The sequence below is a fragment of the Ziziphus jujuba genome, chromosome 6 (assembly GCF_031755915.1).
Source record: "Ziziphus jujuba cultivar Dongzao chromosome 6, ASM3175591v1".
NCBI classification, from domain to species: Eukaryota; Viridiplantae; Streptophyta; class Magnoliopsida; order Rosales; family Rhamnaceae; genus Ziziphus; species Ziziphus jujuba.
In genome coordinates, this window is record NC_083384.1 from 26407268 (window position 1) to 26431198 (window position 23931).

At 32.0% G+C, this 23931-nt stretch overlaps 1 protein-coding gene across 1 annotated transcript; it reads right to left on the reverse strand.

Moving 5' to 3' along the window:
* Positions 1-19779: 19779 nt before the first annotated feature.
* Positions 19780-23440, reverse strand: LOC107430028 ((S)-N-methylcoclaurine 3'-hydroxylase isozyme 1). The gene is made up of 2 exons (XM_048463382.2): positions 20992-23440; positions 19780-20496 (listed from the first exon to the last, which is right to left on the reverse strand). The coding sequence occupies exons 1-2, from the start codon at positions 21952-21954 to the stop codon at positions 19891-19893; spliced, it is 1569 nt and encodes a 522-aa protein (XP_048319339.1). The 5' UTR covers positions 21955-23440; the 3' UTR covers positions 19780-19890.
* Positions 23441-23931: the final 491 nt, after the last annotated feature.

Sequence of the window (23931 nt, forward strand, 5' to 3'; positions counted from 1 at the left end):
CATGCATTTGTTATGTCCACTAGTCAGAATTAGAAAACATTTTTGAGTTTTTAGTATGAGTATATTAATAGAATGTTGGAAATAATAATAATTATTTTTTGAACATGTTAGATATCGATTGAGTTTATTTAAGATTTGTGGACATTTTTTTTTTTGACAATTTAGATTGATAATGATCTTTGTTGTTAACTTACCAGATTTGGGTTGGATTAAGTTTGGCACTAAAATCTCCCACCTCAATGTATCAAAAAGGAAAAAAAAAAAAAAATATTGACCGTGGACATGGACAATTAAATAGAAGGGGTCAATAGCTCTGATTTTGTAGGAGATATTGAAAAGAAGAACGACAGAAAGTGGAAGAGACATGGAAAAGGAAAGGTATGGATAAATTCATATTTTTTCCATCCTGTTATTTGGTATGACATGAAAAATGGTACTTTCCATCATTTGCTTGGTATCGTAGTGGAAAATGGAAGGAAAGAAAAAAAAATTATAAGTTTAACTATTACTTATTCATTGAATAAATTATGAGTAAGTTTAATTATTACTTATTCATTGACTACTTTTCCTTACAATAATTCCTCCATATGTGGAGAGATTCTTTTGGATGGAAAATCCATTCCCTAATCTTCCATCTATCCTTTTCTCTTTTCTAACCAAACATCCATTCTATTTTTCCTCCTTCCATTTTTCCATCAATCCTTTTCTTTCCTTCCACTTTTCCACCATAACAAACTGTAGAAACTATGAGGAGTTTCAAATAATATTTCTATGTGGTATTTTTCTTCTCCATCTATGAGGTGTATAAATATATACACTTATACAAAATAAGGAATCAATTACAAATAATTACAATTATTTCTAAAATCAATCTATAGTCAGTTAAATAATTACAATTATTCCTAAAATCAATCTGTAGTCAATTAAATAATTACTATTCAATCCTAAAATAAATAATTATTGACATCACATGCTGACACTCCCCTCAAGTTGGAGCATAAATATTTATCATGCCTAACTTGTCAATTGAAGCATTTAATATCTTTCCAGATATAGCCTTTATAAGTACATTTGCTAATTGGGCTTCTGAATTAACAAATTGAAATTAAATGATTTCCAATTCCAATTTTCCTTGATGAAGCTACGATCAACTTTCACATGTTTAGTATGATCACGTGTATTGGATTATAAGCAATTTTAATGGTTACTTTATAATTACAATGCCAATCCATCGACTTTTGATAGTTAAAATCCAAATCCTTCAAAATATTCTTTACCCAAAGTAATTCACATACACCATGAGCCATACCTCAAAATTTGTTTTTGTGCTAGGTCTTGCTACAACCTTTTGATTTTTGCTTTTTCAATTGACTAAATTTCTTTTGACAAACATAAAGTATCCGGATGTGACCTTCTATTAGTTTGATCCCTTACCCAATTAGGGTCTGTGTATCCTACAATACCCAAGGTATCACTTTTGGAAAATAACAAATATTTTCCTAGAGCATTTTTCAAATACGTTAGGTTTTGATACATAGCCTTCATATGTTTTTCACTTGGCACATGCATAAATTGGCTAACTATGCTTTTGCACAACCTATATCCAATCTTGTGTGTGACAAGTAGATTAATCTTCCAATTAATTGTTGATAACAACCCTTTTCTATAGGAGCTTGATCTGAATATTCTCCAAGTCTATAATTCATCTCTATAGGCGTCTCTTCAATCCAACATCTCAATTGCAGTTAAAAGACTAGCACATATTTTCTTTGTGACATAAACATTTCATGATTTAATTTTGAAACTTTGATCCATAAGGAGTATTGGAATTGACCAAGATGCTTCATTTCGAATTTGGTGGCCAAATATTGTTACAATTGCTTCATTTCATGTGGATCATCACTTGTTAAAACCATATCGTTCACATATACAATTTAAGCTATTACTTTTCCTGCTTTATGTTTTATGAACAAAGTATGATTTGAAGTACCCTGTTTATAACCAAGTGCCTTCATTGTCTTCAAAAATCTCCCAAATCAAGCTCTTGGTTATCGTTTCAATCCATATAGAGACTTCTTCAACTTACAAACTTTACCATTACCAAAGGGTCCACGTTTACTTCCAAATGGCAAATCCATATATACTTCTCTTCTAAATCCCCATTAAGAAAATCATTTTTAATATCGAATTGTTCAATGGGTCAATCTTAATTAGCTGTTATGGATATAAGAATCCAGATTGTATTGATCTTGGTTATTGAAGGAAATGTCTCTTAATAATGCACCTCATATTTTTGCATATATCCTTTTGCAACTAACCTTACTTTATATTTGTCAATGCTACCATTCATTTTAAGCTTTACTGTTAATACCCACGTACATCCAACTGTCTTTTTTCCATTAGGCAATGACATAAGTTCCCAAGTTGCATTCCTTTAGAAAGCTTCCATTTCTTCATTAGTTACATTTTTATACTCCAAATCTACCAATGCATCTTGTACACTAACTAGGAATAGGCATATAAGATAATTGATTAATGGTAAATACATACAATTTAGACAATCTATGATTTGAAACATGGTTATTGATATGACTTGACACATGGTTACTAATTGGATACTTAGCCTTGGCTTTAAGGTTAGGTTCATATTTTTTCTTTAGTACTTCTTCTTTTGTCCTTTTGTGAGTACCTAGGTTCTATGTCTCCTGTAAGTACAGGTGAATTATCAAATTTATTAGATTAGGATTTGAGATTACCTAAGGATGAACATTTTGGGTAAGATCTTCAGTTATTGGTGTATACAGGAGTAACTCTACCATTAGGTCAGACAAATCATGGAAGTCGGATTAAGAGATGTCAGGAACGTGGGATTCATCAAGAATATCAGATTTGGAAGCTTTAACTTCGTTAATACTAGATTCATTTAGTGGTACATCATTGAATTTGGAACTTCTAGATTCATTGCCAATACCAAATTCATTCAGTGGTATATCTCCAAATTTAATATCTTCAGACTCTATGCCAACTGTTTCATCCAGTGGATCATTACTGGATTTGGCACTTTTAGATTCATTATTAGTGCTTTGCAACCTTTCGCCAAGTTCTTCTAACTCCATAGACTCATCTCCACCTTTTAGCATGTTCTCTTCACTATAACTCTCTTTTTGAAAAGAAGATTTAGAAACTCTCCTTGAGTAGTAATGCTCCAATTCGTGAATAGAAACATCTAGCAATACATGTTCTTTCGAGTTTGAGGATCATTACATCTATACCCCTTTTGAAAATCAAAATATCCAACAAAAACACATCTTTCTGACATATGAATCCAATTTACTTTACTGACTATTGGGAATGTGACATATATGGTACAACCAAAAATTCAGGATTTGAGATTTGGTGGATGAGGAATGGAAAGGAAGGATTGCATCTTATATGTTGTAGAGTTTGGAAATTGATGACTTTGTATGATGTTTGGTTAATGAGATATACAACGGATTTTGCCACCTTTCCTCAATAACACCGAGGCATCTTCATGCCAAAAGAGAAGTACAGACAACCTCTAATATTTGTCGATTCTTCTTTTCAGCCAATTCATTATGCTCCAGAGTATAGGTAGAGGAGTTTTATGATGAATCCTATGATTCCTTAAGAATTTTCCTAAGGATGCATCCACAAAATTTTTTCCATTGTTAGATTGAAAGACTTGAATATGTTTTTGGTACTGAGTAGTAACCATACTATTGAATTTTTGAAATGCTATACATACTTCACTTTTATTTTTAAGAAAAGATATCTAACTCATTAGGGTACATTCATCAATAAAAGTGACAAGATAACAAGTTTGAGAAAAAGAATGGAATTTTTGCAAGACCCCAAACATTAGAGTGAATGACCATAAAAGGTTTTGAACATTTATTAAAGCTTGGCAAATAAGAAATTGGGTGGCTTTTAGCCATTTCACAAACTTCATGTTGAAAATTTAAATCACTTACCTTAAAAAATGGATGAGGTTGCAACTTTCAAATATAGCCAAAAGAATGATGTTTTAATCTCCAATGCCATAGCCAAATAGCTTCTCAAGTTAGCCAAAAGATAGATGTTTTAATCTTCGATGCTATCCAAATAGTTTCCCAAGTTTTGATTACTTCACTAGTCCACTTTATTTGACACATTTTTGGTTTCCATTTTTTGCTAGATCCAAATGGTAGACTTTTCCTTGTCTAACTCCATAACCAAGAGTCTCTTGATTTCGAATGTCTGGAAAAATACAATATAAAGGCAAAAGGTCATAGTACATGCTATAGTTGAGTTAATTGGTTGATAGATAATAGATTATACTTAAGAGATGGAACAACAATGACAATATCTAAAGTAAGTTTCTCAGGTAAAAGGATAGAGGCTTTCTAATAACAAGAGAGGTATTGCCATTAGCTGTGGATATGAGAGACTAAGGAAAAGATAGAATAAACTGACTTGAATCATTGGTCATATGATTGAATGCACCTGTATCAATAATTCATGTACTATTCTTAGAGTTTGGAGAAAAAATAGATAGCTTATCTGCCATACCTGGATGTTCGGGGTTTCTTGCTGAAGACCTACCCATCAAAATAACTAATTATCTTATAATATCTTTGTTTCAGTTGACTTATTTTATTACAATAAGAACATATTAGGTCATGGGATGGGGCTCTACTAGATGCCATTCCATCGGATGGTACTTTTCCAAGTGATGCTATTCAAGATGGTGCTCCATTGTATTTTCCAATTCATTGATAACTTCCAATCCTATATATTCAAATGATGATTCTAGTTGACTCTGATCAATAATCATTAACAAACTTTCAAAAAATTGTATGAGAATTCAATTTGGGATTTGAAATTCAATTCAAGGCTTGATTTGTAATTCATAATATGAAATAAGGGGATACAATATTCAAGGTAAGAAATTTGAAATTCTGATTTGATTTGTATAAAAATATTCTCTAAGATTGAGCCTTCTGAATGAAGATGCCACAAATACGATATTTAAGATACAAATTTTAGAAAAAGAACTTCGATTTGGAATAAAAACTTCAGAATTGAAACTTTATTTAATTCAAGATAAGAATTTCAAAGTTCAAATTTTGATCCGTATAAGGACGTTATTTAGGAACGAATACTCAGATACCATGTAGAAACTTAGAGGAATTTCAAATAATATTTTTGTATGTTACTATTCTTTTTCATCAAGGAGGTATATAAAGATATATACATAAACAAAATAAAGAAATTACATTAATTACAATTATTCCTAAAATCAATCTATGGTCAAATAAATAATTAATAATCCTTTGTATTCCCAAAAAGTAGAGTGCTGATTCAAAGATGCGTAAGAATGAAAGAACTTAAGAAGGCAGCAAAATGTTTGGGACTCCCTCCGTTCTTAAGAAAAAATAAGAAAGTGGCATTTGAAGATTTAAGAAGGAAGGTGGAAATGAGGTTTCAAGGCTGGAAGTTGAAACTCTTGTCTCAAATAGGAAGAGCCACTCTGATAAAGCATGTAGCATTTTTAATCCCTTTGCATTGAATGTCTGCCTTTCTTATGCCAAAAGGATGGTGCGAAAGCATAGAGAAAATGGCTAGGGCTTTCCTATGGAGAAATGATCCTAATACTTCGAGAGGCTTCACTCTAGTGTCTTGGAAAATAATCTACCAACCGAAAGTAAATGGTGGTCTCGGCCTCAAGAACTTGTGGAGCTTCAACAAATCCTTAGTTGCAAGGTTAGGGTGGAGCCTGGCTACGGAAGGAAACAATATGTGGGTCTAAGCATTGAAGTCCAAATACTTTTCGTTTTCTACATTTATGAGATGCAGAAAGAAAAAAAGTTCCTGGCAGTGGAGTGGCATTCTTAGAGTAAGGTCTTTGCTAGCTAAAGATCTTTGCTATAGAGCTGGGAAAGGAGATTTTATAAACTTATGGGAAGACCCATGGATTCCCAATAATCCAAGTTTTCTACCAAATCCAAGAAACCATTTGCCCTCCATTATGCGCGTGGTTAGTTCATTGAAGGAGAGCAATGGTGATTGGAATTGGAACTACAACAATAGTCTCTTCAATCAACAAATGGTGGAGAATATAAAAAGAATGTTTTGGATAAAACTTTTTCAGGAGAATAAATTAGTGTGGATGGGGACTAAATCCGGACAGTTTTCTGTGAAGTCTGCCTATAAGCTTGTGGAAGGAGGAAGTTTGAGAGGTGGAAAGTGGTGGAAGACCTTATGTGGCAGTAAAATACATGAGAGATCAAAGTTCTTCCTTTGGAAACTTGCCAGTCATGGTTTACTGGTGTTATCAAATTTAGAGGCCAGAGGAATTAATGTTGAATACAATCAGTGTGTTCATGGTTGTCAATGTTGCAAAGATGAAATGCATGTTTTTTTCTAATGTGAAGTGGCCAAAAGAGTCTGGTTTGCATTCCCAAGGAGTGTGAGATAGGAAAGCACTAGGTACATTGACCTCAAATCCTATCTTAAATGCCTAGCAGAGCCTGAAGGAACTTTACCTGTACACTACGAAGATAAGAACAACTTTTTCATCTTCAATGCTTTAATTATGGAGCAGCTATGGTGGAAGCGTAACCAAACCTTTCATAAAAATTCTGCTGCTAATCCAATACTTTTGGCGAATGCTGTAACCATCAGATATAGAGAACTCGTAGAAGCTTCCAAGACTGATGAAGAGACAACCTGCTTGGATGGATCGGAGCCAAATTTGCGCACTTGGAAGCATCCTTCGATCGGAATAATTAAAGTTAATTCCAATGCACAATGACAGAAGGTGGTTGCTTCTTAGCAATGGTGGCATGAAACGAAAAAGAGGAAGACATACATGTCTAAACATTTAGGTCAGAGTATCTATGCCTGAAGTGGCAGAAGCTGAAGCTGTCTGGAGAGCAATTCAAGTAGGCTCAGCCTTTGGATGGAGAAATATTTGCATGGAAACTAATGTGTTAATAGTTTGCCAAGCTATCAATAAGCGAGACACAATCTGTTTGCATTGGGCTGCAGAAAGTATCGTTGTGAACATTATATCTTTCATTTCTAATTTTGAATGTATGTCTTTTGGTTGGGCCCCAAGGAGGGCAAACAAGCTAGTCTATAGTGTGGGAAAATGGGCAACTAAACAAGGTTTTAGTGGTCCAGTTGACCCTCATTAGCTACCATCCTCCTGTGGTGTGTGTGTGATTCGGGATAGTGTACCTTTGGAAACTCCCTGAGTCCGGGATGAAGTTCCTGTATCTTGCTCTTTTTTTTTTTTATTTTTTTTTTTTTGTGTTTCAATGGAATCCCAATTTTAGCCCCAAAAAAAAAAAGTTTACTAATCAATCATAAACGTAACAATTATTTACAATAATTATTGACACCTCATGCTGACATAAACAAAGCCTTAATATCATTAAACTCCTCAAACTATATTTTGTTTTTGGATTTTTTTTGGCTCTGTTAATCTATGAACAATATCCCTAAACCATTTTGGTCTTCAAAATTTTTTTTTTTGGCATGTTGGTCATTAAACTTCAGATTTTGGTGTACTTTAGTCCTTAAACTATTTGTTGTCTATTTTTTTAGCAGTTTTAAGATGTGTAGTATACTTGATCTAACATGCAAGAGTTTTGTGAGATTGCTTGGTATTGTAATTTTATTGTTTCCTTGTTACAGCAAGTGAACTACATATCTCAAAACCACCAAGAATTAAACTAAAAAACAATTTAAGTACTGGATGATACCAAAAAAAATGAATTTTAAGAATCATAAATGCCAAAATAATAAAAAATAATTCAAATACCAAAGTGCAATTACAAATATAGTTTAAAAACTAACAAAGTAAACAATACTTTATTTTTTGCTTTGTCTCTCATACCTTTCAAAACCATCACATTGCACTTAAAGCTTTGATTTTTTGCTCACTTTACTCCAATTGATAATGAACATTCATGTCTAAACTTCGTATTATGTGACTTCAATTTCATAGTTATTTATTTAGTTTTTGGCATAAATCAACCCAAAACAAAATGAAAACAATGAAGAAAAAAGTCAAAATAAAAAACAATGAAATATTTACCAAATAATATGGTGGATAATTTGACAATATTTAATTGTTTTATTTATTTATCCATTTAAAAGTTCAATTATCCATATTTAGATTATATAAATATGTCATCTAGTGATATTATAACACGTCACTAAGTTAAAAAACTTGGTGAAAATTTTGGTACATGTAATAATTAACTCTCTAAATAGTTTCTCTTTTCCAACATCAATATTTGCTTTCATCCAAAAAAAAAAAAAAAAAGAAGAAATCAATATTTGCTTTGACTTTAGAAGAAGATGGCATGGTATTATGCTATTTCTCCTAGCTATTGAATTTTTTTCGTACTCTTAAAACTATTGTCCAAAGAGTAATAGAATAATGTAGAAACAAACTCCAATTTAGCTACTTGTTTTATACTCTCAGATGCTCAAACTATTCTCTCTTTCCTTCTCTTACATAAAAGATAAATAAATAAAATATTAAAAAAAAAACTTATCTATTTCAATCAATTTTTCTTCTTCAATGGATCATATGTTAATGCATCATCCTAAAATGCAGATCTAAATTGTATAAATTGGAAACTACAATAAAACCATATTGTTTATTGAACCACACAAAGGAGATATATTTTACATAAAATTTCCTCAATATTACCCCAAAAAAAAAAATTTCCTTAAAATTTAGTTTTGGAATGAGGATAGTCTTCCTTCATCATAGTAATATTGTATTTCTTAGTCATATTCAAGTCTCTTGGATCAATTCCATTTGGAAGAGACCAATTAAAAGAATGGATTAGGGAAGCAACAACTAAAATTCTTCTCCCCGAACCAAAGCAGCAACACTCGGTTTAGAGAAAAAGGCCTTGTCATGGATAGTTAAACATTCCCTTGCCATTTCTATACTATTCAAAACCAAAACCTTGTATGGACCGAGTTTTATAGTGAAAACCAGTCCATTCTTATCTGCCATGGATCCTAATGTTTTGTAGGTTAGTTGCTTACTGCCAAAGAGTTGGAGATGACCTATAATAGGCCAAGCACCACAAGCTTGAGGGACTGTGCATTGTTTGCTCTAAGAATAGTTGGTTGGACTTTTTAGGTGGTAGTAAATGAATAGATGATGAGTAAGGGAAGGATAATGGTATAGTTCATCATTAGCAAGAGATTATGACAAAGAGCATACTCCTTAAAGCTGGAGGTGGAATATTTTAGAAGGTAAATTTTAAAGAGTGGAGAGAAAATTACGTAGGAAGCAATTTTCTTCATAAAAAAGGAAATCATCCATTAAAATATATTGATATCCACTTGGAGTTTAATTATTACAAAAATAATTCAGGTGGTTTTTGTCTTTTTTGTTAAAATATATAGCTTACTAACTTTAATTTGTTGTTTTGTTGGTATATTGTGATGTTTATGTTTTGGAAGATACCACATAAAATGGGAAATTAATTATTCCATTTAAAGAAGAACATGTAAATTAGGCTTAAGTTTTATTTCTTTATTTATCTATTTTTAATAAATAAAAGCTTCATTATTGGAAAGTAGGCTTCATATATATGTATATCTTTAACATCAATCAGCTACAGAGATATTAGCTAGACGTGCAAGAAAAATGTCCAACTGTTGGATTATTGTGGAAGCTATTGAAAAATAACTTGGAGACTTAACTGTTTGATATTGGAAGAGGCTTGAATTAATTGGAGTGATATTCAAAAAATGGAGAGGAGATATCGAGAGAACTCTAGGAGAGAAGATGACTTAATGCTTTGATTTTATTAATGCACTTAAATGGCTTGATTGGCTTACATTAAATGGAGCGGCTTTACCAATTTATAAGTTTTACATAGGCTGTGAAAATACATCGAGAAAATTTCTGAGTTAAAAAATCTAGTTAACCGTCTTACATTTCTTAACTTAATGTCAAGTAATAATGTAATTACAAATTACATTATTATTGCACTTGATGATTGTTAGAGTAGTTTCTTTAAGTTGCATATCTGATAAAATTCTTTTGAGCTATATTGCTTCACATGCTACATCTATTGTTGATATATATTTTACTTTTGCTTTTGATGACCAGGATATTGATTTTGTACCTATGTAGAATAAATATCCCGAGGTGCTTTTGCAATCATCTATTGAATTTGACAATCACTGTCTATATATCTAACAAGCTTGTTGTCTACTTATTTGGCATACTTAATTTCAAGCTTTCTGGTTCTTGTAGATAAGAAAGTATTCTCTTTACTGTTGTGTAGTGATTTTTACTCAGTTTGTGCATAAACTTGGAAACATAAATTACAGCAAAGACAATATTTGGCTTGGTATTTGTTAGATATATGAGGCATATGACAGACTCTTGTAGATTTTGGTATCAACTTTCTCTACTCCATCATCCTTTCACAACTTTTCATTTAATGCCATTGGCATAGACACCGATTTGCAGTTGTCCATGCAGAACTGTTTAAGAAGATCATTTAAATATATATTTTTTTAGAAATAAATATTTCTCCTTTTGCTTCTTAAACTTGGATACCAAGAAAATATTTCACTAGGCTAAGATCTATCATCTTATATTCTTTCATGATTGCATTTTTATATTCTTTTACCATTTTTAGGTTTACTACCAGTATAGATCAAATCATCAACATATAACTAGATAATGAAAATATCTTGTTTACCTTCTCTTTTGACATATAAGGAAGCTCGCTCAGACTCCTTTGAAATCCATTTTGTCAACAATATGAATTGATTATCTTGTTCCGAGCTTTTGATGCTTGCTTTAATCCATATAGTGCCTTTTTAATCGCAATAGTTTTTTTCTTTTCTTTTTTTGTAATAGTGTAACCCAAGGTTGCTCCACATTTACTTCTCCTTTGAGTTCACCTTTTAGAAAAGCAGATTTGACATCTAGTTGATAGATTAGCACCTCCATTTGAGCAGGTAATATGAGAATTGTTCTAATAGTTTTCATATGAGCAATTGGTGCAAATGTCTCATTGAAATTGATTTCTAGTTGTTGCAGATAGCCTTTGGCGACTATCCATGCTTTGTGCTTCTGAATTATTTTATCTTCTTTGTACTTAGTTTTGTATAACCTTTTGAGTCCAATAATATCTTTGCTTTAGGTAGATCTACCAATAACCATGTATTATTCTTTTCAATGGTTGCAATTTCTTCGTTTATTACTTTAATCCAAATTTCTTCTTTTGCTACTTCTTCAAAATTTTGAGGCTTACATGTAAAAAAAATTCCATGTTAGTATATCCATAGAGTTCTACGATTAAGCATACCTTTCATGGCAGTAATTTATCATTTGAAGATATATGCACTATTTGGATGAGGCCTGGAGCTTCTTAACGACTTATGCTTAGATCTGGATCTTGAACTACTTGAAGATCTGAGTTCTCCTTAGTATGAGTTTGTTTAAATACTTTTGCTCCTGTTTTGAGAGTGCTTTCCTCTTCCATGTTGTAGCTTCGTCAAAGATAACATCTCTAAAAATTACTAGTTTATTTATTTTTGGATAATATAACTGATAACATTTTGATTCACTATTGTAACCAAGGAGATATATTTTTCTCCTTTTCATCAAAATTTTCTCTATATTATAGGGGGAAATGCACATAACCTATGCATTCAAATACTTCTAAAAGTTGTACTTGGGGCTTTTGTTTGTATCACACCTGATATGGAGTCTTGTTCTTAACAACTTTTGTTGGAGACCTATTCAGGATGCAGACAGCAGTGTTGACTGCTTCTACCTAATAGTCATTCGGAAGACCTCTCTCCTTTAGCATGCTTCTAGCCATTTTAGCAATTGTTATATTTTTGCATTCTACTATACCATTTTATTGCAGGATGAGCCGAAATGGGTGGCGATCCTTCTTTTTTTATTTTTTATCTCGAACCTTGAAAAAGAAAAATCGATCTCGCCATCAACTTGACTAAGAGTGTTGAATCGAAAAAGTAAACATTAAGTTGTCTTTGAACTCCATTCTTCTTATAGTATTCCATAAACAATTAAGATGAATTCTCCACCACGGTGTATCTTGGGTATCTTTAGTGGCTTTCCAACTTGTTTTTCTACAAGCACTTTAAATTGTTGGAAGACCTAAAAAGCTTCTGACTTTTTTTTAAGAAAATATATCCACATCATTCAAGTATAATCATTCACAAACAGAAGGAAATATCTTCTTCCATTCAGTGACGGAGTTTGAATTGATTCAAAAATATCAGAATGTACCAACTTTAAAGGCGACTTTGCTTTTTAGAAATTTTTTGAAAATAACAATCTATACATTTTCCACAAGTGCCTCCATCACAGACTTTATTGTGCCTTTGCTTTCTATACATTTTTTGAAAATGAAAATCTAGACATTTTTCGTAAGTGCATCCATCATAGACTTTATTTATATGGGAAATAATAGGTAAGCCTAGAACCATATTTTTGTTTTTTAATAGTTTTAGGCCATTATAATTTAGATGTCTTTATCTTAAATACTACTATAAATATGAGTCATACATTTTTTGACTTTGAAAAGTACATTTGTTATTATGTGGCATAATTAAGAGGGAAAACATTATTTTGATTCATTTTTATTTTTACCACTATAATTTTTTTATTTTTATCAATAATTGTACTTTAAACTCTATAAAAATTTACGAAATAATTTTTTTGAAATAACTGGCTAACACTTGAAAGATTTGATAGAACATAATTGATGAGCTTGGAATTACCTTTTTTGGAATTTACTATAGTGATTTATTTTCCTTTAACCTCATGTAATTTTCCATCTTCAAACTTTACTTCAGATGAAAAATTTTAATCCGCCTCCTTAAAAAGTTGTCGATAACCTGTGATATGACTACTAGAGGCACTATTTAAATACTAAGTAGGCATGCATGAATAAAATACTTGACTTTCTTCAACTTTTCAAAATAGTTAACTTCGTTTCTTTCTTGCATGTATTTAAACCAACAATCTCTTTGTGAATGATTAGAAATTTTGCTGTGCATCTAAAGTGACAATCTTTTGACTCATACTTAGTTTTATTTATTTTTCTTTTTTTTTGGGGGCAAATCATGCAATAAGATTTAGGATTGCCCACAAAGGTTCTTTGCCCATTATTATGTCTTCCTCTTCTACCTCAACCTTAACTACTACATCTTTTTTTGAATGAACCTCCTTTTTTTGTTATGCTGCTGTGATGACAAGTGTGGGTAGGTATCGGGCACTGATAGGCTATCTGGTATCCAATTCTATGTCGTTCGAATGTAGATAAAGGAATGATTCAAATGTAAATCCAAAGCCTTTTCAGAGAGGTTGGCTCAAGATTCGAAAGAACTTAGAAGTTAAGCACACTCAGTCAAGAGCAATCCTAGGGTGGGTGATTTTCTGGAAAGCTTTGAATAAAAAATCCCATACCAAGTATTGTGGCAATGATAGGTCCGCCAGTAGAGATGGGGTGTATAAATGGTATTATAACCTGTATCCGATCGGAAGTGTGCCACCAAGGACATTGGGTCCCAAGGGGGGTCGATTATGACGACCAGTGTGGTGGGTGTAGGATACTGGCAAGTCACCTGGAGTCCAATCTCACATTATCTAAGTGTAGATCAGAGGATGATTCAAATATAATAGTCACTCTCATAATACCGAGGTATTTTCAGGATGATTGGCTTCGAGATTTGAAAAAAGTTCGAAGTTAAGCGTGCTCAAGCAAGATCAGTCCTAGGATGGGTGATCTCCTAGGAAGTTTTGAATTTAAAATCCCATACGGAATGTGGTGGCTAAATTGGAGACAATATTGGTAGAGAGTGACAGATCTGCTAGTGGAGACGGGATGTTATAGCTACTTATTAAAGATGCAATTTTTTTTTTTTGAGAAGTTGCAATTAAATTTGAATGCTTGCTCCTAAAATTTTTTTGATGTTGCAATTAAATTTAAATGCTTGCTTCACAGGTTTATTAGAAAACCTTCTCATTCTTTTTTCATATACTTCAAGAGAGCCAAATAATTGATCCAATGTAAGTTTTCAATTCTTTGGATTCTTCTATAGTTGTAATAACATGCTCAAATTGTGCTGGTAAACATCTTAATATTTTTCTATACAAGTTTTTGATTTGTAATAGTATCTCCATAACTTTTAATTTATTTGTAATTGCCAAAACTCTAAAATAAATTTTTTAAGTAGTTTCATTATCCTTCATCGTCAAATTATCAAATTCTCTCCAAAGAGTTTAAAATTTAATAGTGATTATCTTTTCGTGGCCTCCAAATTATTGTTTCCTATGCAACTTTAGATTTTGTTACATTTGATATTTTAGGGAAGATACTTTGGCTTGCCTCTTGTTAAATGAAAGGTAATACTGGTGCATATCTTTGGATGCTTTGCTTGGACTCCTTCCTCGTTGCTTCTATCCATGACTGTAGTTGTTCTGGACTCGGAGGCTCATTATAGCCTTCTTGAATTATATCCCATAAATCTTATAAGATAATGAGAGTCCTCATTTGAATGCACTAAAAATCATAACTCTTATAGGTAAAGATGAGAATCAGCTAGATTTTGAGCATAACTAAAAGTAAATTGGTTATTGGCTACCATGGCTATTTTATTGGGTGATTAAAACAAGGCTATGATACCAAAATTTTTTGCATTATTATGGAATCTATTGAAAAGTAGCTTGGAGGTTAGACAATTTTGATTTTGAAAAGGACTTGAATTAATTGGAATGATATTCAAAAAATTGAGAGGAGAGACCAAGAGAATTTAGGAGAGAAGGAATGACTTAATGCTTTGATTTTATCAATGTACTTAAATGGCTTGATTGGCTTACATTACATGGAAGTGGCTTTGCCTATTTATAGGCTTTACATATGTGATGAAAATACATTGGGAAACTTCTCGATTTGAAAAATCTAGTTAACTGCCTTACGTTTTTTTAGCTTAATGTTTAAGACATTAGCTCATGCAAAGTTAAAGGTGTCAACTCATTCTATAATGACATAATTTATTATTGCTAACTCAACCTAGCCAACAACAAGCTTTCTTACCTATGAGGCAGCCACTCAAAAGATTTCTTCATAATAAAGTAGCTGATACTGCCAAAATTATAAATTCTTTTTTAATTTTTTTAAACACTAACTCCTAATACTAGTCAACTTTAAAGATATTTTGGCAATGGCCACTCTTGTTTAACTCTCTTAAGCTTGCGGTTTCATCATATCTACAGGTAAAAGGATCCCTCTCCCTAAATTTAATATATTTCAAAAAAAAAAAAAAAAGAAAGAAAAAAAAGAAAGAAAGAAGTTGTAGAAATATTATAGGGACATAAAACCATACTATATTGATTGAACAACAAAAAGGACTTACATATATTATACATAAAATTGGGAGGAAAGGTTCTTATACTTAAAATTTAGTTTTTCGTTCTTATACTTAAAATTTAGTTTTTGGAACAAGGAGGAGAGGTACATTTTTCACCATATCAAAACCAAATTTCTCAATCATATCCTAGTCCTTTGGATCCTTTCCCTATGGAAGAGACCAATCAAAGAAATGAATGAGAGAAGCAACAATTAAAGGAATATGAATGGCAGCCATTAGTAAGCTAGGGCAAATTCTCCTCCTTGAACCAAAAGGTATCAACTGGAAGTCATTCCCTTTGAAATCCAAACTCAGATTCAAAGACCTTTTCGATTTGAACTCTAGTGGATCTCCCAATAATTGGGATCTCCTCAATGGCCCAGAGGTTCATCAGAATCATTGAGTCCTTAGAAATGGTATAGTTTGTAACTTGGCATGACTCAGCTACTCGATATGGGATGAGAAATGGTATAGAAGGATACAATCTCAATGCTTCTTTAATACAAGCTTGAATGTATGTTAAGTTGGGTACATGGGATTTTGCTATGAAATCTTCTAGGTTGATTTCTCTAGCAAGTTCATCTTTAACAATCCTTTAGCATCTTGGATTCCTAATTAGTTCTGCCATTGTCCACTCAATTGCAAAGCTGCAACTGTCTTTTGCAGCAATATGTAACTCTTGTAAAATGCATATGTCTAATTAGTCCAAACATCAATAAATTTCTTCAGTAAAGCTACAAAAAATGAACATTGGCCATAGGTTTTCTAGCCACAATCAATTGCGTGGCTAAAACTACTTTTAAGCACAGTAAATGGCTTTTAGCAATAATAATTAATTTTAGTAACAAATGTTGTTTGTAGTAAATTTAATTATAATATTTTGTTTTTAACAATATATATATATATATATATATATATGTATATATAAAAAACATTTTGTCAGTTTGATATTATATTATTTGTCACAAATGATGATTGATATTGGTACAATGGGTAACTGACATGATAATTATTAATTGTCAGAATTACAAAAGAGCTATAGGTTTATCTTTCTCATATAATTTTTTATTTAAAACAAAAATAAATAAAATCAATTAATACAATCGTATCAATTGTATGTGGAACTAATGGTGATCACAATATTCTACTCATCTTCGAAAATGCTAGGGGTAAAGAAGATAGTAAAGGAGAAGAAGCCATACCAAAAAGCACATTGACTTGATTTCAAGGCATCCACTGTTAATGATAGCATCAAGTAAATCACTTTGGGTTCAATCATCAATACCACTTTTTCTAATCTCATTCCTTTCTTTGATGATCTCCTTCCATATCTTATTGCTCTTTTCATGTTGTTCAATACCTTTCTTCTTTCACCCTTGTAGATCCAATGGAGCCAAAGTAGGACAAATCTCAGATATATTTGGAGTATAAACAAGCTCCACAACATTTCTCACAAGCCTATTCATCTCCCTATTTTCAGTCTCATCCTCCAAGTTCGCTACATCATTTGAGAGCACAGTGTTACTAATCATATTAAATACAACAACCACTAATTACCGGTTTTTATTACAGAATTAGATTGGAGTGGACTGGACTATTGGAGATCTTATCCTATCATATTGAACTAAATTTAAAATACTACAATTTGATTTAAAATAATTCAGTTCAATCTAGTCTAGTTCTACAAAATCTCTAATTTTCACAACCTGACCTTACCTTTTACCTATAAATTCCAACATTTCTTTTACCTTTTTCTCTCTTATACAAGCTCAAGTACCTATTGCTTTGCTTGAGAATAGCTCTTCCATAATTCATTGCACTTTAGAGACCATCTAAGCAAAAATTCGTTAAGTTCTGGATTTATAGCAGCTAAAGTGTTCAGAACATATCAACTTTATATTTATTAGAGATATTATTGCCTATTACAATATTTATATATATATATATATATGTATATTAATATCTAAAAAAATTGCGTAGTTAAGTTTAAACATGTTTTTTTTGAAAAAAAAAATTATTTATTGTGTATAATTACTTCTTAGTGAGGGTAATTATTTATTGAGTATAATGACTTATAATTACTTCTATTATTTTTATTAATATGTTTTTTTTTAAAATTTTGTTTGTGAAGGTGGTTCATCCTGCAACATAGGAGAGAGAGTATACATCCTAAACGGCTGACTCGATAGTGGCTTTTGTTGAATTGTCAAAAAAAATCAAAGATTAAATTTGACATTAAAAAAATTAAAAAAACTTGAGAGACCGCAATTGATATTAATCGTGTGTGTGTGTGTGTGTGTATGTATTATTTTTAAATGTTTTACTTTATTGATAAAAGAACAATAATTTTATCCCTTATTTTACATATTTGTTTTCATTTTCTATGATATATCAACATATCTACAAATATTATATATTTTCTTAAAAAACAGTACATGATATTAAAAGTTTGTTACCTGTTAATGGCAGTTTTAGATATTCATTTACTCATTGTGAAACAAATTTTGTGGCTTATAATTTGACACGTCAAACTTTATCGTTTTGAATGAAAGAAGGGCTTACATGGCTGTTTCCTGTATTATATAAACTGTTATTTTAGTTCTTAATAAAACTGCAATTTATTAAAGTGATTAAATGGTGATAGTTATGAATTAGCCTATTTTGGGGTTGTGAGGCGGATGGATTTTCAGTGGCTCTGGTTCTTTAAATATAGAAGCTATGAAGCAGGTATTTGGTGCCATTTATGAAGGGCTTGATAGTGATAATCATCCATCAAGTTATGATGGCCAATGGTCGGAGGGAGAAAACATTTTTGAGGTTTTAATATGAATAAATCGACAGAATGTTGGAAATATAAATATATATATATATATATTAACATGTTGGATATGGATTGAGTTTTAACATTTGTCGGCAGTTCCTTTCTCAACAATTCAGATGGTAGTGGTCATTGTTGTTAACCTACCAGGTCTGCATTGGATTAAGCTTGGTGCTAAATCCCACCTCAATTTATCACAAAAAATTTTTTTTTAAAAAAAAAAAGGACTATGGACATGGACAATTAAATAAAAGGGTCAATATTTAATATCACTAAACTCCTCAAACTATTTTTTGATTTTGGAATTTTAGCTATGTTAATCCTTGACCAATATCCACAACAACTTTGGTCCTGTGGTCCTTATATTTTTTATTTTTTGATACTTCAGTGATTAAGTTTCAATATTTAGTACCTTTTAATCCTTAAACTATTTTTATTTATTTTTAACAATTTTGAGATGTGCAGTACATTTGATTTAACATGTAAGAATCTTGTGAAATTGTTGGATATTGTAATTTTATTCCTTTCTTGTTATAACAAATGTATTAAATGTTTCAAAACAACAATGAATTAGATTAAAAATACAGTTTAAGAAGTAAAATGCTTAAAAAATGAAAAATAAAAACCAAAAAAAAAAAAGTATCAAAGTGCAATTATGGACATAATTTAAAAACTAGCAAAGCAAATAAACATTTATTTTTTACTCTGTCTCTCGAACTTTCAATGCACCCAAAACTGCGGCCAAGATCGCAGTCGAGCTGGCCTAAATCATGCTTCTGTTCCATCCTTGTCCAGGTTCGAGTGGCAGTGCGGCAATGCACAAAAACTATCAAAAAATGCACCCAAAGCTTTGATTTTTTGCCCGCTACGCTCAAATTGATAACAGACATTATGTGATTTCTACTGATGGTATTTAGAAAAATCAAAATTATGGAAATCCAATCCAATTTTTATTAATTATTTACTTATTTTTCCACAAAACAACCCAAAACAAAATGAAAACAAGAAAGAAAAAAGTCAAAATAAATTCAATTGGTTAATAATTAACTCTCTAAATAGTTTCTTTCCTCTAACATCAATATTTGCTATCACACAAAAAAAAAAAAAAAAAGGCCCAATATTTGCTTTGACTTTACAAGACGAGGGCATGGTATAACGCTATTTTCTCCCGGCTATTGAAATTTTTTTAAACTATTGATCGAAGAGTAACTAGAATAATGCAAAAATAAACTCATGGTCCAGGACTACAAAATCTCTGGACACAAAACTTGTCAGGACTCCACATATGGATTCCACACATGTTTGTGCCTAGGAACTATGTAGTCCCAGGTCTATGAGACTTTTTATACATACTCTCACATGCTCAAACTATGCCCTCTGTCCTTTTTTCTTACATTAAAAATAAATAAATAAATAAAAATTTCAATCAATTCTTCTTCTTCTCCAGTAGATGATCTGAAAATGTAACATCATAACTTGTCTAGGAGACTTGCAACAAGAAAATATTAGCTCAGAAATGCATAAATATGCCAGTTGGCTGTAACTAAATTGCATAAATTGGAAACAACAATAAAACCATATTGTTTTATTGATTCACGCAAAGGAGATATATTCTACATAAAATTTACTTAAAATTTAGTTTTGGGAATGAGGAGGAGAGGCTTTTCCTTCATCATAGTAATATTGTATCTTTCAGTCATATTCAAGTCTCTTGGATCCATTCCATTTGGAAGAGACCAATTAAAAGAATGGATCAGGGAAGCAACAACTAAAGGAACATGCTTGGCAGCCATCGATAAGCCAGGACATATTCTCCTCCCTGAACCGAAGGGTATCAATTGGAAGTCATTCCCTTTGAAATCCAAACTCAAGTTCAGAAACCTCTCTGGTTTGAAGACTAATGGGTCTTCCCAGTAATCGGGGTCTCGCGAAATAGCCCAAAAATTCACTAGAACCATGGAGTCTTTTGGAATGGTGTAAGTCATAACTTGGCAAGACTCAACAGCTCGATGAGGGAGAAGAAGTGGTGCGGATGGGTGTAACCTCATGGCTTCTTTAACACAAGCTTGAAGGTATGTTAAGTTGGGTAGATGGGATTCTTTTACCAAGTCTTGGCTGATTTCTCTAGCAAGTTCCTCTTCAACAATCTTCATGCATCTAGGATTTCTAATTAGCTCTGCTAATGTCCACTCGATTGTCGAGCTACTAGTGTCTGTGCCAGCAGTTAACAGCTCCTGCAAATACATCTCAATCAGTCAAACCATCCATAAATCATGCTGTTGAACGTTGAGTTTCACGAGTAGTTCATGAGCTGGCAAGGAGGTATACACTTCAGTCAAATAATTTCAAAAGTAAAAGTTATCACAAAAAGTTGTGATTTTGTGATCAAATAAAATTAACAGTTAAGAGTATAACTAAAAAAAATTTGTGACTCAAAGTGCTTTCTGGCGATTCAGATTAACTTAATCTTGTAATCAAAATTACATTTAGTTACAAAAACTTTTATATTTTCGTATCTATACTATATTTGGTAAAATGTAGTGACCATATAATATTTTACAACAGGGGAGTTTAATTAATATAAATTGTTTTACAACAAATTATTGTGACAAAATGCATTACATCAAAATATTTGGTAAGTAAATATACAGTAATTTAAATATATATATATATATATATATATTATTTTGCAGTGAGCGGGACAAGATAGATAGGAGAAGAAATCATACAGACAGCAGCATATGCACTTGAACCTCGGGACAACCAGTGTTGATTAGAGCATCAAGAAAATCTTGATCAGTTGAAGCATCACTAAATTTTCTAATCTCCTTTCTTTCTTTGATTATAGCTTCCCACATCTTACGGCCCCTATCATATAGTTCCATGGACTTCTTTCTTAATCCTTGTACATCCAATGGACCTAATATAGGATAGATATCAGATATATTTGGAGTAGAACTCAACTCCATAATATTCCTCACAAGCCTACTCATCTCCCCATTTATACTTTCATCCTCCAGGTTTATAAGATCTCTTGAGATCAGAATATTACTGATCATATTGTATACAACACCATGTGCTAAATCTCTAATTTTTACCACCTGACCTTGCATTTTACCAATAAATTCCAACATTTCCAATACCTTTTTCTCTCTTATACAAGCTTGAGTAGCTATTGCTTTGCTTGAGAATAGCTCTCCTCGACAAATGGTACGTAAGTTCCTCCAGTGCTCATTGCACTCCAATGTCCATCCAAGTGAAAAATTGTTAAGTTCCAAACTCTTAGCTGGTACAACATGAGGAATATATCGACCAGATAAGTAGCGATCTTGGGTCTTGAGAATTTCCATTGCAGCATCGGGGGATGAGCCCACAATGAGAAGCTGATTTCCCAATCTGAGTGAGAAGAGGGGGCCATAGGTTTTAGCTAAGTTTGTGAAAGCCAGGTGAGGCTCCTTTCCAATTTGGAAGATATTGCCAACAATTGGCCATGGAAATGGACCAGGTGGAAGTGATGAAGATTTGGATATGGATGAAGATTTGAAGAGCTTGAGGATGATGAATAGGAAAGGTAAGATTAGGAGGATAAGGAGAAGATTGGTTTTCTCTACAAACAGAGCTTGAGACATGATTTTCATAAACACCATCTGCAGTTTTGAAATCAAAACTAGCAAAACTGGTATCCAAATCATCACTTTAATGGGTGATATAAAAAGGTGTTCAGTATTTTCTATACAACAGGTCTGTGATCTGGTTGTCAATCGCAATCTTGATTAGCATATTGTATTTGTTTATTGTTGAATGATTGAGTTAATGACTAAAATATTAGCAACTGACCCCCACATTTCCCTTGTCAAACTATGATTATACACTACACGTTTGCATTGTACAAACCTCAGTTCTAGAAACAACATACATGTCCAGACTATTAATTGACTCAATTAATTTAAGGAGAAGATTGGCTTTATCTACAAACAGAGCTTAAGACATGATTTTCATAAACACCATCTGCAGTTTTGCAATCAAAACTGGCAAAACCGGTATCCAAATCATCACTTTAATGGGTGATATAAAAAGGTGTTCAGTATTTTCTATACAACAGGTCTGTGATCTGGTTGTCAATCGCAATCTTGATTAGCATATTGTATTTGTTTATTGTTAAATGATTGAGTTAATGACTAAAATATTAGCAACTGACCCCCACATTTCCCTTGTCAAACTATGATTATACACTACACGTTTGCATTGTACAAACCTCAGTTCTAGAAACAACATACATGTCTAGACTATTAATTAACTCAATTAATTAATAGAAATTTTGTCTTAATTAATACATTTCCTTTTCAAATTATCATTGAATAATTGCCACAGAAATTCTCAACATGAGTAGTTCAACCACTCTAAAATTTTTTATAGATAGTAATGTGAAAGAATACTTAAATCTACTTTGTTATTTGTAACTGAAAATTGACTTTCGCACCTTAAACCAATTATCGGTTTCCTAACTGTTCCTCATGTAGTACCGGTCAAAAATTCAAGTTGAACTCCCAACAGAAGTAATTTGTAAAGTAGAGAAACAAAAGAACAGAACTAAGGAAATCAAAATGCTTAACCAAGTTCCAAAAAGACTAAACACAAGGTTTGTAAAGTAAAACTATAGGTCTATTTAAGTTTGAGAAAAAATCTGCAGCTGAATCAGCCACATTCCTCCTCTCCCTGCTTCTCTCAAATGTTGCCTGGGGATGATAATAATCATATAACATCCCACCAAAATTCATGTTCTTATCATATATTTGGGAAATTGTAGCAGATTTCAATCTCAGCTTTGGATTGCAAATGGGGAAGATTTCAAATTCTAAAGCCTTTATTTAGGTGGAGCGCAACTCCTATTTATCTTAATCAGATTAATTAACTTAGAAAGTTCCTCTTAAAGCACTTTTTTTTTTTTTTTTTTTTTCTAGAAAATTCAGTTCAAATATATAAACAAATGCACAATCAAAAGTATAAACCTACACACATTTTCGGCAGCTACAAAATAAATAAATAAAAAATAAAAAACAAAAATCCTAAAATTCAAAAATCCATGAACTACCCACATTTTCAGTAGCTAAATTGAAGAAAATTACAATTTGAAGGGAAAAATTTATAAGAAAATTTTCAACTTGGGTGAAAAGAATCCATTACCGGAGCTCCGTTTGATGATAGTGGTTGAGGAATTGGAAATCCATTATAGCAGTGAGTCAACGGAGGCTGTAGAAACCATGTCCACCGGCACTTCACCCCCCAACCCCAACCCATTGGGATTTTCAGCAGCCCATTCTAAGCCATGGCCCAGAAAGCATCAGAGATAGCAAGGAAAGCGAAAGAAGGAGATAAAACGACGTCTCAAAGAGAGTCGTTTAAGAGAACCCGCGGTGCCGTTTCAACGCCTATTTTATCGTTCCATGTCATTGTTTGGGGGGGGGGGGAGTTATAAAGGTAATTAAACTGAAGATCAGTTTGAGGTTTTTACTTCGTATTGTGTGCGTGAATGTGTATGTATTTGTATATATTTTAAAAAATGTTTTAAAATTTGCAGGCCTAAGAGGGGAAAAAAAAAAAAAAAAAAAAAACTTGACGTTGCAATCATACAGATCTTATTGTGGAAGTTGGAGATATTGTGATTAATT

Bases quoted from the DNA above. Each gene is read 5' to 3' on its own strand.
- LOC107430028 (XM_048463382.2), bottom strand. From the start codon at position 21,954: ATGATTTGGATACCAGTTTTGCTAGTTTTGATTTCAAAACTGCAGATG. The intron at 20,497-20,991 runs GTATGATTTCTT...ATGTATTTGCAG, and splicing joins AAGTGCATATGCTGCTGTCT to GAGCTGTTAACTGCTGGCAC.